The sequence below is a fragment of the Telmatherina bonti genome (assembly GCF_933228915.1).
Source record: "Telmatherina bonti genome assembly, chromosome: 15".
Lineage (NCBI taxonomy): Eukaryota > Metazoa > Chordata > Actinopteri > Atheriniformes > Telmatherinidae > Telmatherina > Telmatherina bonti.
This window is the reverse complement of record NC_136613.1, coordinates 18,908,366-18,926,473: the sequence shown is the minus strand read 5'-3', so window position 1 is coordinate 18,926,473 and position 18,108 is coordinate 18,908,366. Positions and strand designations below refer to the sequence as shown.

At 38.7% G+C, this 18,108-nt stretch overlaps 1 protein-coding gene across 1 annotated transcript; it reads right to left on the bottom strand.

Annotated features, from left to right (window-relative positions):
- Positions 1–1,918: 1,918 nt before the first annotated feature.
- On the bottom strand, positions 1,919–18,065 carry rap2aa (RAP2A, member of RAS oncogene family a). The gene is made up of 2 exons (XM_079254457.1): positions 17,224–18,065; positions 1,919–2,636 (listed from the first exon to the last, which is right to left on the bottom strand). Exons 1-2 carry the CDS (start codon positions 17,535–17,537, stop codon positions 2,399–2,401), a joined length of 552 nt encoding a protein of 183 aa, XP_079110583.1. The 5' UTR covers positions 17,538–18,065; the 3' UTR covers positions 1,919–2,398.
- Positions 18,066–18,108: the final 43 nt, after the last annotated feature.

Sequence of the window (18,108 nt, the reverse complement as noted above, 5' to 3'; positions counted from 1 at the left end):
TGAAATAATTTTACAATGGTTACACAGTCTAGAGACAACCCATGCAGGGAGAACATGCACAGTAAACACAGAGGCCTCAGCTGATGTTCAGACAGGAAACTTCTTGCTTTGGTGGTGACAGTGCTAACCACAACACCACCATGAATCCCTATTGGCAGAAAATAATTAAATACATTTATTCAAATATTATGTAAGTTGATGCAATACTTACCTGCAGTTAAATATTTCACTGTGCATTATTCCTGCTTTTATCTATAATACCTAAATAACTCCTCCAGCACTGAAGATACTTTGATTCTGTTGCTTATGTATAGCTTCAGATGGATCACTAATCATCAGGGATATCTGATATAGCTCACTAATAAATGTCAATAATAGGTTTGGATTGTGAATTAAAGGAAAAGGTCTTAATTTTGGAGTTTGCCTGAAAATACTTAGGTTTTTTTAAACAAGTTCAATACAGAATAAATCTTCTAATATGTTTTTCTCAGCATCATAAAAAGATGCAAAAAGCCTATTTGGACTTTATAAGATGGATTTTTAAAACTCCAATAATGTAAATATGTAAAATAAAGACACTGCAGTACTGTAGAAAGTAGTTCCAAATGTCCGCCCACTACAAAATAACACATTTATAATAATTATTATATTAGCATTATGCTGTAAACATAAGGAAATATTTTAGCTACTTTGAGCTTCTTGCTATTTGTGTGCAGGAGAGACGTAGACCTGCTGACGCTTACGACGTTAATGGCAAAAAACTAACAAAAAACAGTTCTCATAAACATAAACTTGTCAAACTGAGAAAAGCAAAGAAGAAAACCAGCAAAGCAAACCAGCAAAACACACAAACACCTTTCTTTCAATGGCATCTATTCATTCACCTCATTTCACTGAAGCCTGGCAGCTGCACTCGAGTGTTGAACGCACTTTTATTGTTCAGGTGTCAAATGTAACAGTGTCACCATTCATAGAGGGATAAAGAGTAAATGGTCACATAAAAAAATAGAAAATCAACAATGAAAATGGTTACACGGGGAAAGTCTGGCTCCCGTGGCAACACAGATGTACAGTTTAAACAGTGTCCAGATCCAGACGTGTATGTGTTTGATTTGCACATTTCCGCAGCCTATAGTCATCTCAAACAATGAAAGTCCTTTTTGTTTTACTAGCCATGCATACAGTTGACAATCCATGTGTGTTGAGTCAGTGTCTTCAAACGAGCTGGCACTTTCAATACAAAATATTTACACAACCATTGTCATCATCACCTGCCTGCTTACTATTTGTCACCATGAGTTTGAATAATTTGAGCACATAAAGAACGGCATCAGGATGGTGAAGCTTTTGAGCGCCACACTTCACATCAATTCCAGCGGAAATGGAAGATATAAAGTGTGGTGAATGTTGGCCTCTTCACCTTTAACATCACTCCTTTCTGGAAAGGTTTGAGGAGATGGTCTGTAGAGAGGAGATTCAAATACTAAAAAATACTCTTTATCCCATCAGGATGTATGCAGTTACTTATTTTACTACTCAGCAATCAGCTGTTTGCATCTCCCAAAAGAGAGAACAAAACATCACACGATATGTGAAAGACTTGCCTATGCTTACTATTAAATCCTAAAGTGAGGAAATGGAAAAGGAATGACTGCACCAATGTTTCAATAAGGACACTGACTTATCCATTTTCTCTCCATTCCCACTTTGAACAACTTAAAAAAAAAAAAATAGAAAATGGAGGTGTCTTCAGGTCACCCCTTTGGTTCAGCCCTGTGATGAGTAGAAAAACTCCCACCAATAGAAACAGAAACTAAAAGAGAGAAGAAAATCCCAAAATACGGTAACTCAAATACTCCTAAATGTCTGAAACTCTTGGTTTTCAGAAAAACCTTTATTGAGTTTGTGCGGAGTGGCGACCTGCAACAGTCATGGTAACAAGAAATGCACCTCAGTTTTCTGTGTGAAACAAAAACCATGAAAAAACACAACAGAACCTTTTACTTCTTAACAGCAGATTAACAAAGCAGAAAGTAAAGATTCCAATCTGCGCTGAATGAATTCTCTCCCCTTAAAACCGAAAAGATAAAGACAAACAATAAAAAGAGAGTAACATAAGGCGAGGGCATGTTCCTCTTTGTCATTTCTCAATTTCTCTTGCGGCAAATTCCTGGCATTCCTCATTCAAAATGTGTGCATTACTCACATGTTATTAATTATCATGTCACTGCAACTTTAATGCTTCACTGAGTAAAAATCCATTGCGTTCAACCATGAATCTATCTTCAGTTTAATTGGCATGTGCATGTGGGTGTCTAAGTGTGTCTGTGTCTGCTGCGAGTCGACAGAGCTTCCTCTCAGTAGACTTTTTGCCAGGCCTGTTCGGAGGCCCCAAGGGCTATTGTATATTGCACGAGGAGCAGCAGGGGTCATCCTTGTCTGGCTGGGCGGCGTAGTCCATCTGCCGAACGATCTCAGCAAACAGTTCATCTACCATGGTTTTGCTCTTGGCCGACGTCTCCATGAACGGGCAGCCCCACTCCTCTGCCAGCGCCTGACCCTCCCCAGACGATACCTCCCTCTCGCTTTCCAGGTCCACTTTGTTCCCCACCAGGATCACAGGAACCTTCTCGTACCTGAGAAAACACAAAAACCCCCATCAGAGATGAGAATCTGAGATATTTGTTCCTGATAATCTAAAAAGATAGAGAAGCACAATTCAAGACCTGGGTAGCAGCATATTCTTAATACAAGAAAAGGTCCTAAATAAAGCCCTAATTAATCTGTATCATAACTAATTCATCCCACTGGTCAGTTTCATGATGAAATATGACCTGCAGGTCATTCAGGAGAATTTCTTTCAGAGAAAACAGCAGCAAATGTTTGTGTTTAAAAACCCTTCTGCATTGCAGTGGGTCACAGGCAGGACTCTGAATGTTCCTGCATGATTGCAGAAATGCCAAGGGGTTAATCATCTCTAATGATCTGGGCAACAGGCAGAGGCTGAGTGGCTGATCTATCTGTGAGCATGTACTCACAGCCATCATCTGCAATGCAAAACAAAAATTTTGTTGGTTATTATTTCAGCAAAGTGTAACATCACCCATAGTTATTCAGATCCAGTATAGACACCCAAGAGCTAGGTATGAAGGAAGATTTGTGGTCACACCTCCACACACCAACAATCTGATGTGAACTTACGTATGTTCCTATAGTATAATTTGATATGAAATCAAAATGATTTCTGAAATCTTTCCCACCTGCCACCAGGAGAGACCTGAACAGGTTGCCAGTTTATCACCGGGACAATATAGAGACAAATGAGACAAACAATTATTCACACGCCTTCCTAAAGGCCAATTTAGAGTTGCCAGTTGAACCAACATGTATGTTTTCAGGGTGTGGAAGGAAGCCAGAAAACTTGGCAAGAACCCACATACGCAGAGAGTAGACATGAAAATTTCCCACTGAATAAAAACTTTTAGGGTCTTGCAAAGGTCATGGGACCACTTGATGAACAAGAACACATTTTCTATTATGAAACTCATGATTATAGAAAAACTATTGGAAATTAATAGAAAGAGAATCAGTGGGAAAAATGAACTCAAATAAAGGTCCAGAACTTCTGTGTTTGTCAGTTCTGTATAATTGTCACCAAAAATCTGCCTTCCTTCTGATAAAACAACTGTGATAATGAACACAGAACATCTGCAGGAGCCCTGTGGTATCTGGCACCAGGATGTTGGCAGCAGGCAGTGGATTCTTCAGGTCCTGGGAGTTGTGTGGTAAAGCCACATGGATCATGTGTAGGATCTGGGGATTTTGGTGTTATCCTGTTCCTGAGCATTTCTTGCAGTGTGGCAGGTTAAAGTGCACTGGTCAGCTTGTGTTTCCCAGGAAACCGATGCAGTGTGGCAAGATGATCCATGAGACTACTGGTATTCAGACTAATACAAAGGAACAGAAAAATGTTTCTCTGTGTTTTTCCATTTGCTATATATAAATAAATGTTTTTTTTTTTTTTTTTAGCAAATGGTTGAGATGTTAAACAGAAGGTAATAATAATGTAACAACACTGAAATGGTTTAAATTTGAAACAGTAGTGTCATAACAAACACTTTTTACATGCCCAAACCAGTTGGTAGAGACGCCAGGCTGGTTTATTTCCACCATTTTTTTGAAGAAATTTATCAAAATCACTGCAAATTTACTTTTACCACCTTAGTTTAGTTTAGTTTAGTACATTAACATGTCAGCTGAAACTGACAGTAATGTGCTGGGAGTAAAAGTAGTAAGTGGAAAATCCAACTAGAAAGATCTTTTTTTGAAAGCATTCTTACTTTAGTGCACACATGATCTTTTAATGTGACAGTAAGCTTTTAAATGTCAAGAGCCAGGGTGGCTTCCTCTTGCTGTGAGGCACTAACATCAAACCTTCAAGCGTCCAGCTTCGTGCACAATTCTTAAGCCTGACCCAGAAGAGTACAGGAAATGGACAGTAGAGCCATGACCCCAGAAGGGAGGAAGTGGCCATAATCCTATGAGCTCTGAACTTGTTGCCATGTTGCAAAGCACAACATGTCACTGTGGAACTGGACTACTTTGGGGGAAGCCAGAGGAGACGGGCAGTTAAATTAGATGGGTTCCTACACTATTTATTTGACAAAGAGCAGCTGGCATGTAGTTTTGCAGGTGTAATCACTGTATCACATTTGAAAATGAGGAAGATGGCAGTGTGTGCTCTGAAGCAGTTTGTACATAGAAATGTTCAAAGACATCAGAAAGGAGACAGATGATGTGTTGTTAGATTCTTTAAACAGCAGATTGCGTCAGTATTTCTTTAATGTTTGTTTTAAACGACAGGCAGATGATACCTTTCATCTGTTGGACCCATCATTTGAGTTCAAATGTGTGTGTTAACAATGTGCAACACAGTAAAATATAACCCAAACACTGAGGATTTTCAACTTCTGCTCTTGCATAAAGAGTACATGCTGCTAAATTCTTTACAGAAAGAAAAACTCTCATACTTATTCCCTTTAGTAACAAGGAAAACAACAAACAAGGAAACATCTGTTGCTTGAGAGATGGGGAAACGACAGCTTTGATAGTATTCCAGGCCAAGTAGCCAGAGTACCTTTTAGAAGTTAGGAGCTGCACGTTTCAGCATTAAATGAGCTTGAACCTCTTGACTTTGATCTCCTCATAAATACATTATCAGGTAAAATTTAATCTCAAGTATAACATTCTGTTCTCAAGATCAGCCCACCAGCCGAGAGGAACTACCGAAGAATTAAAGAGCTGAACTCAGAGGTGGGTCGGTGTGTAACCAAAACCGACACTTTCCCTCTTTCAGCTTGGGGGCAACTTGAAGGAGAAACTACATCTTGTGTTTATGAGCTTTAAGGTTTAGCATACGGCACCCATTTCTCATCTGCTGCACTCCCGTTGTGACCAAAAACAGCAAAGCTGTGATTTTCCTGAGAATAACTTGACCACATCTGGTTGATGGTATGTTGTATTTGCTTGGAACCTTAAATTCCCTTCCACACCTTCACAATGAAAATAACACCAAAACGCAGTTCTGGGCGAGGAGATTGCAAGGCGAAAGCTTAACTTCAAAGCAGTGTCCTTTTTCAGAGAAACCCTCGGGTGGCTTTATTTTAAGTTGGGGTAATGTGTGTTTTTGATTAACATCACTTATGGAGGTAAAGTATGTGGCTACATGACCACCTTACATTTGATCTTCCATCATGTTGTCTCATTCTAGTTCTAAAACTCCCAAACAAAAAAAACAACAACAACAACAAAAAAAGAGTTTAAAACAATCATAACAAGGCAAGCAACTGAGTTCTGCTTGCAGGTGTGATTATTTTCTATTATCTATCCATCCAAACATAGAAAAACTAATAATAGATATGAACTACCTTAATAAAAAATTACTTTAATTAAAAAAAAAAGAAAAGAAAATAATGACACTTCATAGAGCTTCCAAAGTAATTCATTTACTGATGAAATTATCATCTTGTCAACATAACAGAAATCTCTCTGCTCTCTCTCAATTTATCCTGTCCTGTTCTGGATTGTAGTATCCAAAATAGAGCTGGGATCCATATCTTTGATATTTTGTAAAACCTGCCTTGAACTTCTCCTGTATTTTTTGGCCAAACACCCTGACCATTTATCGTGGCATTATATGCATATATACTGAAAATATTCCTATCACACAATGATAAAGAGTCCTTCAAAAAATTCCTGAATCCAGATGGTGATCCGGATCCCTCCAAAGAGTTGAATGCAATCTAAGTTAGCCCAAAACCCATTTTCAGAAAAAAATCATGAAAATTTGTCCAGTAGTTTTGCTAATCGACAGACAAACAGACAAACACCAGCAAAAACATAAGCCCTGCCTTCCTGACAGAAGCTCAAAAGTTGAGCGCTTGTTCAACAACAAAGTAATACTTGGAACATGATTTTCTTAGGTGAGCTGGCAGAGAATTATTCACAGTTATTGTATTTCTTGCTTGAAAACATCACAGTAGCCAAAAAACAATCTAATTTTATCAGACTTTCTTTGCTTGGTTTTTATTGAACACATACTGCAGAAAATAAAGAGCTAATGATGCAGGACATGAAAGAAACATTAATATTCCTGAGTCATTTCATTCAGTTTGTAACCTTCTTGATCAGAAAAGATCATGTAAATAGATATAAGAATGTATAAATGCAGTGTATTTGCTTTTTATAATTAAATAATGTTACATAACTGGCACAATTATATGTTCATTTTTACAAAATTGTGATATTTGCCATAAGAAATGCTAAAAAATAAAAGAACCGAGTACAAACACATGAGAAAAGTTAAATGTAAATAAATTCACTTTTATTAACAACACTTTTAGCTTCACACTTCTACATTTTTGGAGCTCATCTTTGGCTTCATCGCCAAAGGAACACACCATAAGGACATCTGGTACCAAGAGAAGGGTCTATATAGTGATATAGGAGGTGTGGAATGGTGGCTTCCATGGATACAGAGCCTCCCAGGGCTTCATCTTAAAGGGTGTTGCCCACACTAGTTCTGGACCCACCAGCATTTAAAACCATTCAGGACAACTCTTTTTTTTTTTTTTTAACACAGTACAACCATAATGACAAATGAATTACTGAGCTTAGTTGTGTTTGTACTCTGACACAAAGCACACAAACAACATGGCACACTTTAGCCTTGAGCCTAACGCCGAGAGGTATTGGAACACCCTGACTGCAAACATCCATTCAAGCTCGCCCAGACACATCTTATCTATAATTCATGAAGCAGATCATCTCACACAAGTCTTGCTGATGGACATAGGAACCCGGCTACAAGGCAGCCTCTGGGTTTAACTCTGTCCAGCAGCGTAACATGCTGGGCATCCTGAAAATCTCCAGTCTACATTTCTGCTCTGCTACATCAGGATTTCATTAGCAATTCTTAACATGGATAAAACATTTTCTGTTTCTTTAAACAATCATTGATTAGAGCCAAAAAGCACTGGCAGTGATGCTTCTGACATCCTCTTTGAGATTCTCTGAAGGTTGTAAAAATTAATTCTCTATACTTTCCTCCTCTGATAGTACTTAAAAATGGCAGACATCGACCGAGAAATGCTGAAACTGGTCCAGATAAATGGGCACTGAAGTTGACAGACTGTAGATTTATCCTTGAATCTGATGTGTAACAGCAAAGCTGCTGGCACATAACCAGCTCCTTAAAGGTAATCATGCTGTCTGACACACAGTGAAAGACAGACAAATCTGAAAAACAAAGTACAGTTTTTACAGAAAATCTGTTTAAACTGAGTCCAGCCTAAAACCAAGAAAGTGGACCACATCAGTCCAGTTCTGAGGTCTTTACACTGGCTGCCTGTCCGTTCTAGGATGGTCTGTTACTGGTCTATAAGGCTCTGAATGGCTTAGGACCAAAATACATAAGAGACCTCCTGTCCCAGTATGAACCTACCAGACCCTGCATGCAACATGTATCTGGTCTTTTATCAGTTCCTGGACTCAGAATGAGACACGGAGAAGCTGCATTCAGCTTCTATGCTCCACATGTCTGGAACAAACTCCCAGAAAGCCTCAGATCAGCGGAAACACTTAGTTTATTTCAATCCACGTGAAAGTTCCACCTGACCCCTGCAACAAATGTACCAGGCAACAAACCAAAGTCCAGACCTCAACCTGACTGAAATGTTGGGGAAAACCATTCAAACAATTAAGCATGTAACCATTAGATTATACTGAATATAATATAATATAATATAATATAATATAATATAATATAATATAATATAATATAATATAATATAATATAATATAATATAATATAATATAAGCTATATATTTAATGTTCCCATACATAAAACCTTTAAATTGAAAGTGGGTGTACTTTTCACATGACTGTGTAGCTTTGGACATCTTATGGGTCCACAGGTGAGAAGAGATTAAAAGATTCATTTTTGAACAATTTACCCCTGAGCATTTAGTGATTAATTTGCCAACTTTTGATTAGAAGGGTGAGGGCTGCATAAAAACATCATACAGTCAGTCTCTTTTTCTCCTCAGTGGATTTTCAGATGTTTTCTGTGATATACTGTATGTAGTAGATTTCTTGTATGATCTTGTATATAATAAAAAACTATTAAAATATTATACTCTGACAGCTTGTTGACTCACTGCTTTTCCACTTCATACTTATTATCCATCAGTCTGCTTCACTTCATAATAATGAGTAATATTCAGCTGACATGTCTCTCACTAACCAAGCTGTGAGATCAAGACTGGTGACTTTGTCTCTGGGGGATGTTTACCAATGTTTTGGGCCCTCTGGTGCCATTTGGATGGACAGATAACATACATATACATCCACAGGTGGAGGAAAAAATACTGAAAAATGTTTGAGCTTCCAGTCCTAAATAAGCCATTATTTAAATGAAATGATGTTCAAATTACATTCACCTGTAACAGCAAAGTAACGTATTCATTTTAAGCAAAACATACGATCAGAACTTAAATCTAAAATTCTTCAGATGCTGCTCTGAATCAGAGAATTTTAAGTAAATGAACTTTCATCAGCATACTAAGGAAATGAATTGATGTGCATCATGCTTTTTAACCTTTGGTCTTGATTCAGTGAGTCAAAGTCTGACCCAAGTTCAATAAACTTTTAAGTCATATGTGTTAAAGTTGCAGATTTAAGTCGTGAAATTTGCGAATTTACTGAGTTAAGGTTAACATGTTTCTTGATAAGGAAAAGGTACGTTAATCAGACACAGAAAGCTCCATTTACATTTGAAGATTCACAACAAGTCAACCATTTTAGCACTCTTGATTGAAAAACGTACAAATCCTAAACAGCTCAGGGCAGAGCTTCTTTCCACTGAAAACTACGATGAATTTGCCAAATGTTTAGTGAAAAAATTAAAACAACTGGACAAAATATTGATGCCACACTTGTCTGTATCTAAAACCTAGAAATAACTCTGATGTTATGTCACAATTTAATATTGCTGCTTGAAAAATTTTGTTAGAATCTGGACATGGTGCCATCAGACTTTTAAAAAGCAGCTGATCTCCTATTTCTAGTTAACAGTGCACTAGCATGTTTTTCCCAACAGCCACATGAAAGCTGTCATTAAAAGCATTTCACCAACCCAGAAACAGCAACAAAATGAAAGGTTTAGTCCCCCAGAAAGACCAGGAGAAACTCGTCTTTTCATTTCCAGTGACTGAATTTCTGTAATGGTCTTTACAGGACTTCCTAAACAGTAGAGCTGATACAGCAGAGTAGATCCAGTGAAGATAAAACTTTCACCATAAGTAGACACCTTTAAATCCATGTTAAAAACATTTCTTTTGTCATGCATCTATCCATGAAATCTGCACAGTAACTTTGAACTTATCTTTGTTGTCATCATTTTAATTTCATTTATTAATTGATTGTGATGCTATTTTTTTTTTACTGATTTTTAACACTATCTCTGCACCAACTGCTTTTAATGTTTTATGTAAAGCACTTTGAATAGTCTTGTAGACGAAATGTGTTGTACAAATAAACTTGCTTTCCTTGTATGAATGGCTAAACAGCAGCGATACCAAGAAGGCTACAGCGAGCTTTTTACTGTTACTGAGCGGGAAATTTATTAGTTGGAGGCTATTGTTTGGAAACATTTAGGTTTTTATGGGCATGAGAACAAACATAGCCTGGACAAGACTTACTCCATTTGTATGCCACTGGTTGTTGTGCCAAACTATTGCTAACACGTTTGTCCTGCAGATTCCATGGAAATATTTGAAGACAAGATAAAAAAAATATGTTTCGTGTGTGATGGATTTATGTAATTCTTCAACATATGTAAATACAAGATAGATATAAATTTGTTTGGTTATTTGAATTAATGGAGATTGAATGGACCATAAAGTAGTATGAATATAGCCATGGAGTGAGAAAAAACCTCTCCGGGCTAATCGTTTAATAATTGAATCATATAGCAATATAGCAATAATAATATAGCAATAATATAGCATATAGCAACCTGAACCGGAATATAATCGTGAGTTACTTAAGATGGCACACCTCTACTCATCAGTTTCCTCAGAGAAGACAAGACCATAACAAACAACACTACAAATGGTAAAAACCAAACACAGCATATCAGCAACAACACCAACAATGTCAAGCATGGTGATGGAAGGGGGATGATTTGGGCTTGTTTTGCAACAACACCTCTTTACAGTCACTGAGTTAACTCTGACGTCCTCTGTGTAAACTCTCATCTTGCACAGCGGATTCACGGCACAATATAAATACCTGGACTAACTTCGGTCCATATGGAAACTCATACACAAGGTCAGCACTTTTTTCTTTTAAGCACTACTTTTTTTTATAGCACAAACATTCAAAAACCCTAAATTGTCATCACCACAAGTTCTCTTTGCAAGTGTTTTTGTGTTTTCCTGCATGTATGCAATCAACTGCTCAAATGTGATTGATCAATACTAATCAGACAATCAGACAGCAAATGAGCTACACATGAAAGCCAGACAGCTTGTGGAAGCAAATATATTGACCCCGGCCGGATTCTGCATATAGTTTATATGTTTGACATAATATTTTAGTTAAAGGAGTACTCCACCAATTTTAAGTTAAATATTCAGTTTTTACAGGAGGTTTAATCAGGACACAAATGATATTGTTTAATGACAAACAAATATCTTGACTATAATGGATTATTTCATGAACATTTGGACAGGTGAGTGATTGAATGCAAATAAAAAACATTTTTAAAACTAATAAAATAAAGACTAAGCAGACTATAAAGCAGAAAGCTGCTTGTTCCCAAAATGATCCCTTTTCCCCAGATTCTGCATATTCTATTCATAAGAAGGACACCTTTTTATAGAGATTAGTATAATGTCATTAATGGAAGTGTTTTCAGGATTATTGAGGTGGGGTCCATGTTAGGGGTTTAAAGACTCTTTAAACAAAGCACTAATAAATTAATGGAGTACCTTTAAATACCAACCCCATAAATCCAAAATAAAACCAAAACATACTGTTTGACACATTATTGCTACTTTATCTTTAATCCACAGAAGTTTAAGTGCAGACAAGCATGAGATGGTTTATAAAGGACAACTGCTCTTACCGGATACGCATCATCCCCCCCCCCCGAAGGTTTGCATTCTCCTTTGAAGGTTGAGGAACCATCCATGTGGTGAAGGAAACAGTGTGAGATATAATGTAAGGTAGCATATGATATAACACACAGAGTCAGCGTGCTGGAGAATGTGTCAGCCTGCTGCTGGCCTGGCTGTTCATCGCCTGCTGTGTTGTGGCTTCAGGCAGCTGAGAGCCAAAGATGTTTACACTTCCTATCAAAAAGGTCTTTCATAGTTACCTAGGATGGTTCAATTGTGTGCAACAGGACGAGAAACTGACTTTCAAGCTGTTTTCTTTATGCTGCTTCTTTTTATCAGGCCTACTTTAAGTTGGATCGTCTTAATTTATCAAAGATCACCACTTTGAAAGAGTAGAATAACACATGCTTGTTATTGCTATTTAATGAGCTAATTCTTAACAAGACAACAGCCTTCGGAACAAAGAGCCAAGCTGGTGCACTTTGGAGGAAAACTAACCTACTGATAATGTCAAGTGTAAGTAGCAGCATGCTAAAGTTTAGCCAAAATGATATTTTATATATTCTTAGAAGATCATGAAGGTTTGCAGATTTCATTGTAATTATATAAATCTCAGCCTCACTGGGGAAAAAATTAACAGACCATCATCAGGAAGGTTCCTGATGCAGATAACAGAGATCAATAGTAATTTCAAGCGCTAAACATCCTCAGATCCACAGCAATGTTATATTGCTAAACTGTTACTTGCTTATTCATTTTAAACCTGTTTACACACCTGTTTCTGGCATTTCCTCTGACTAATCTGGTCCTTGCTGAAGGTAGGACTTGATGCGAAGTGGAAAAATACTTGTAGATGTTTGAAAAAAATATTTCAGTGGAGGGTTTGGAGCAACAGTCCACTGCTAGGGAGGGCTTTGACAATGTGTCTAAATACCAGGTCAACTGTTAAGTAATCATTACTGACCTTTAGATCTGTTTGTTTGTTCAGCTGGCACACAAGACAAAAACAGCAAGGGATGCTGCTGCTCTTTCCTCTCGTAATCCTTTCAATAAACTGGCACATGAGCAAGCCTTGAAGAGACATCTTAGTAATGCACAAGAATGCAAAGAGGACAGAACAATAATTTGCAGATGCTGCTGCACCATGACTGCAGGACAGCAATGCGAACAACATGGTTTATTATGGTACCCTGTTTCACCTCTGTCTTCTACGCTGTCCTCGACTACGGTCTGTTAAGTCACCAATCAGAACGTATCGCTGCAGCTGAAGTGAGGAGCGATGAGGTCCCTGGCCAACACAGGCCGTTCAGGGTGTAATCATGAGTCTTACCACGCTGCTATCAGCAGGCACTGATAGATGCCGACAGGGTTCAGAGTGAAAGCGACACACAACAGTGCCTCTGACCTGAGCTGATGCCGATATGGTCGTGACGGGTCATCAGTGTTTTGGCAGTGAGGAGTGACGAAGAGGCGAAACACAAGAGCAATCCAGCCGCTTACGCTTCCTCACAGTCACTTTTCATACGACAGGGGAGCAAAATCTTACACAGCCACCAGAAACCATTCCAGCAATCTGTGGCAAAGGGGCGTAAAGAGGAAAATTCCCTTTGTCTGATGACTTCTCTCATTTCTTATCATTTTCAGATGTCTCTCTTTTCATGTCTTTGTGTTTCCTACCGATGCTGGGAATTTCCCACAGATCTCTTTGAGCAGCTGGGAACATCCTGAACTTGCTGAATTCCAGCTTCGGATCTTTAGGAACCGATTTGATTAGCGACTTCTACCTCATAGGAAACGCTATTTATCTTTATCATTTTAATCAGACTCAATGTTTTTTATTGTTGGCATTATAACTCAAGCGATTTTAACATTGGTGCTAATGCATATAGTTACTGTTCACATTATTTTCTTTCTTTCCAAAAACAAAGGAGATCAATTTCTGGAAATGGGTGCATAGGAATGCTTAGCATTAAACATATTTAATGCCAAACATTCCTGCTGTTCTTGTCTTCTATCATCCAGAGCTTATTGCTTTGCCACTTTGATTTCACGCTATAGGGATTGCAATAAATTTGAAATATGTGGCATTTATGTGTTTGTTCAACATTTGGAGAAGGATTGTTTGTATATAAATGTTTTCTCCAAGTCAGACAGTGGTGGTATTTGCTCTGCTACAATGAATTTATCATCTCCTGTCAGAAAGTTTCTGTCTATGTACACCTAAGACATGGTGCAATATGCCCTTAACGTCCAATAAATGAATGGATTTACTTTTTAATCAAGCTGGAGTTTGAAAGCTTCATTATTTTTGTGCAGATTTACCAGCTGGGAGTCGTGTACTCCCCATTAATGAGACAACTTGATTTGTTTGTTTGAACAGCGTTTAATTTTCCCTTGCAGAATGCATGTGCTCCCCCTCACAACAGTTTTTCACCACAATCTACTGCATTTTGTACAACTTGCAAACTAATTTAGGGCTGGTTTGATGCAGTGACCAAACAAAGTGGTGCAGTTTGGAGGAATTTAGGTCCGACCTTTCCTGTTCTTTTTATTTTGGAGTGAGAAATTACAATTCAATTTACATTTTTCAAAAGTATTTGCTAACACTTTTTAAAAAGAAATATCAAGGCTACAACATCTCAGCTAATTTATGCAGTTTGTTGACTTTTTTGTCTCTTGTTGTTTTACATCTTTCACCTCTTTTATATGTCTTTCCAACTAATATCAGCAGAAAAAGTCAAGAAATTTGTATTTTACTGATTATTTCCCCTCTTTACCAACTGTTTTTGTATTATGCACCATTATGAGGCCTGATGAGTAAACGCTACAGCAAGGTATAACTTATTAGGATTGTGCTTCTGTGGAATGACAAACACGGCTAAACGTTTAGGTAGTCTGGAGTTTCTGATGATTTATCACTGGCACTACAGCACACCCAAACCTCTCCTCTGAGTGTTTTATTTGGGTTGAAGTCTTTGCTTGAGGCAGGCCTCTTCCCACTTATATTCTGGAGCTCCTCTGTGATGATCCTGGCTCTGTGTGGGAGAGCATTACAACGGTGGATGGTGGAGTTAGGTCCAGGATTCTGGAGATCTCCACTGGCTGCAGAACCTCAGTCTGATATGCCTATCAGTTTGGTGTCAGACAAGTGCCAGTCATACATCTGTGAGTTGCACACGACTGACAGAATGATGACTGAATACCAATGAGGGAATATTGCAGGTGATTTTTGCACATTTTTGGCGGCATTGCCCACATGTTTAGCCACGTTTCTCATTCAACAGACGCATAAACTTTACAAGTCAAACATTGTTGTAAAGGTGACTTATCAGGCTTTCAAACAATCTATAAAACACCAACTGGTATAATTCAAGGGGGGAAATAATTGACTGAACAGAGATTTCCTTATGAATTGTGCTAAATTTAGATAAAGGAGCTCTTGGGAAACTCCTTAGACAATGGATATTGAACAGGAAGTTTGTTAGACTTCTATTCTCCCTTGTCTTTCAATAACAAGCCATTTCTTTTCAAATATCACCTATGTGACTGATAATACAAAAAACATTAATGCATTTCTTGCAGTTACATATGATACAAAACAGAATTACATGGTCCAAGCTGTAATGGGCTTTTAGAATTTTAATAGTATTCAACCATGTAGTGTGTTTTTTATAACTTCCAGTCATGACATTTAAATTCCCTGTACCTAACAGAAGCATCTGGTAGGCATTACATTCATACAGTGGTCCAACATGAACTATATTCTAAATATAAAGCAGATTTATAAGCTTCCAAAGGACACTAAGTCGCCATATAAATCTATGGTCAAACTAAACCTGTATGTGTGTTTGAGAAATCTGTAAAAGTAAAAGAAATCTTTCCTGATTATAAACAAAAACATGAATAAACTGTTGGGTTCACTGTAAGCACTGCACGAGACAGGTGCTGAGGTCTGTAAACCTCATGCTGCAAATTCTTTCTGACCAGCTGATACTGTACACACTGTTGCTATAAACAATCTCAGGTCAACGAGAATATCAAGCAGACTGTAAGTCAAAGCTTAATAAGAGCAGCTAAGATGATGCATGACCTGAAATTCTCCAAAAAGAAACATTGAAGTTTTGATTGTCTAAAGCACAGGGGCCTGAAATTAACCGTTGTGTGGGACGAGTGTGTGGAGTGTGATGTTTTTGCTCCAGAATAAATTCTGCTGTGAGATTTGGCGATAGCGCCAAACTCAGTGCGAGGTGTGAAATCACATAACAGCCTAGCTGCATCTGCTGTGTGAGCATGCACGTACACATTTACACTTTGATACACACTCACGTGGTGCAGACGGAACACACCTCTTCCCATTTGCAACTCATGTGGAGGAAACACGTTGACCCCATTCTTTCAAATAGGGCCACAAAACAGAACTGTTTTGGGTGTGCAGTTGCAAAAGTTTGAATCCAATTAAATAAAAAAAACTGAAAGCAGCCAAAACAAACAAACAAACAAAAAAAAAAAACACAAAGCATTGTTTGTTTTGCTTCATGTTATCGCAATTAGTGTTCAGAGTAAATAGTATGAGCTGTAAGCTTCCGATTTAGACTACTTTGACTGGCTGCAACACTTACAATGACTGATGAGCCTACAGTCACAGCTCAGTGTATGTTGCCAGAACACTGAAACACACAAACGTTGACTTAACAGATCCATGAATGACTATTTGAGCAGCTGCATCTATATGACACTGCACATATAAGCTCACAGTTGGCTTTATTACATCATGCAATGTCAGCAAGTGAACATACAATGGACTATGTCTGCGCAGTTCATGGGTCTAGGTTGGCTCGGAGCAACAATAACACTATCTTCTAGCAGCTATCAGTCAGCAGCTCGCTCCTGTGACCTCATATCTGGATCATCTGTGTAACAGTGCCCGAGACACCTTTCACTGCGCTGTTCTTCCTGGAGAGATTGTGCAGCTTGTAGATTAAAAACAAAGGGCTTTCCTTTGCGGAACCCGGCTCACATTATAGTGTGTGTTTTCCTCTATAGTTCACTACTTAACACTGTGCTTCTGTGAAGCTCCGCAGAGTTTTTGTTGCATTGAATCTTGGGTATTCTGGGGATTTCAGAGGGGTTGCAGCATCCGGCAACATGGACGTTGATGGCCACATAACAGCAGCCTGGCACATCACAGACAGTATTTAGTATGCTGCCAGTGTATTTTGGATCAGCACTGTTGTCAAAAGTTAAACATAGAAAGTCTTGAAAACTTAGTGGACTTTATGACTGATAAGCTGATACAGCAGTGTGAGGGCATCTGTCCACCTGAAGCAGTTGTGGGAGAGAAAACTGGAAAAAGTATGTGGTGTTTTATAACCTGCCTTGAAGATGTGCAGCATCTTTATTCAAGCAGTTTCCAGACCAGGCCTAAGCCCATCCTGAACCTCCATGGCTCTCATCAGGCTACGATACATGTGCCAAATGATCTCCAACATTCACACTTAACACTATGAAAACAGCTGTGCTCTTGTGCTGCATTTCACCCACCTTTTCACTCTTATGATCTGATCTCTCATCGGCTTTATGTCCTGGAAGCTTTGCTGGTTGACGAGGCTGTAGACCAATATGAATCCTTGACCGTTTTTGATGTACAGGTCTCGCATGGAGGCGAACTGCTCGGTACCAGCGGTGTCAAGGATCTCCAGCACCGATGGCGAAGAGTCCACCTCGATTTCTTTGCGGTAAAAATCCTCTATGGTGGGGTCGTACTTCTCAATGAACGTCCCGGTGACAAACTGCACGGTGAGGGCGGATTTCCCGACCCCACCGCTGCCCAGGACCACCACTTTATACTCGCGCATTGTGGATTTAATAAAGTCGTAAGGGATCAAACTCCGCGCGTCGTTGACATGAATGCATGTATAACATTCACCATTCGTGTCCCATTCTGAACGAGTTGACAAGAACACAGCCTTTGCTCGCCGCTGCTCAGCTATGGCAGAGCACAAAGACTCAGAGCCCCAAGATGGATTTCATTGTAGAAATTCCCCATTGCAGGCCAGACTCTGACAGCTACACGAGCATCCGAGGACTGCAGTTGTCCAGAAATGTGCACAGAGGATGGAAATATGAAGAGGACTGTGCGGGTTTTCATCTGCCTAGCTCACCCTTCTCTATGCATCATTAAAAAAAAATAATAAACTTGCTCCATCGAGGACGCTGGAAAAAACGCTGGCTTTTATTTTTTTTTAGCCAGAGAAAAAACTGCAGAAGCAATCTTTCAGGCTGCAGTCCGACCCGGAAAAATAACAACACAAACTAAAGAAATACGGCGACATTGAAATGATGAGTGTGCGTCTCTTTGTTTCCTTTTCACCATCTCTGGCATGTCCCCGATTCTCCCCCGCGATCCAGTGCAATTACAGCCGCCAT

Bases quoted from the DNA above. Each gene is read 5' to 3' on its own strand.
- rap2aa (XM_079254457.1), bottom strand. From the start codon at position 17,537: ATGCGCGAGTATAAAGTGGTGGTCCTGGGCAGCGGTGGGGTCGGGAAA. The intron at 2,637-17,223 runs GTGGGTGAAATG...GTGTTTTCTCAG, and splicing joins CAGATCATAAGAGTGAAAAG to GTACGAGAAGGTTCCTGTGA.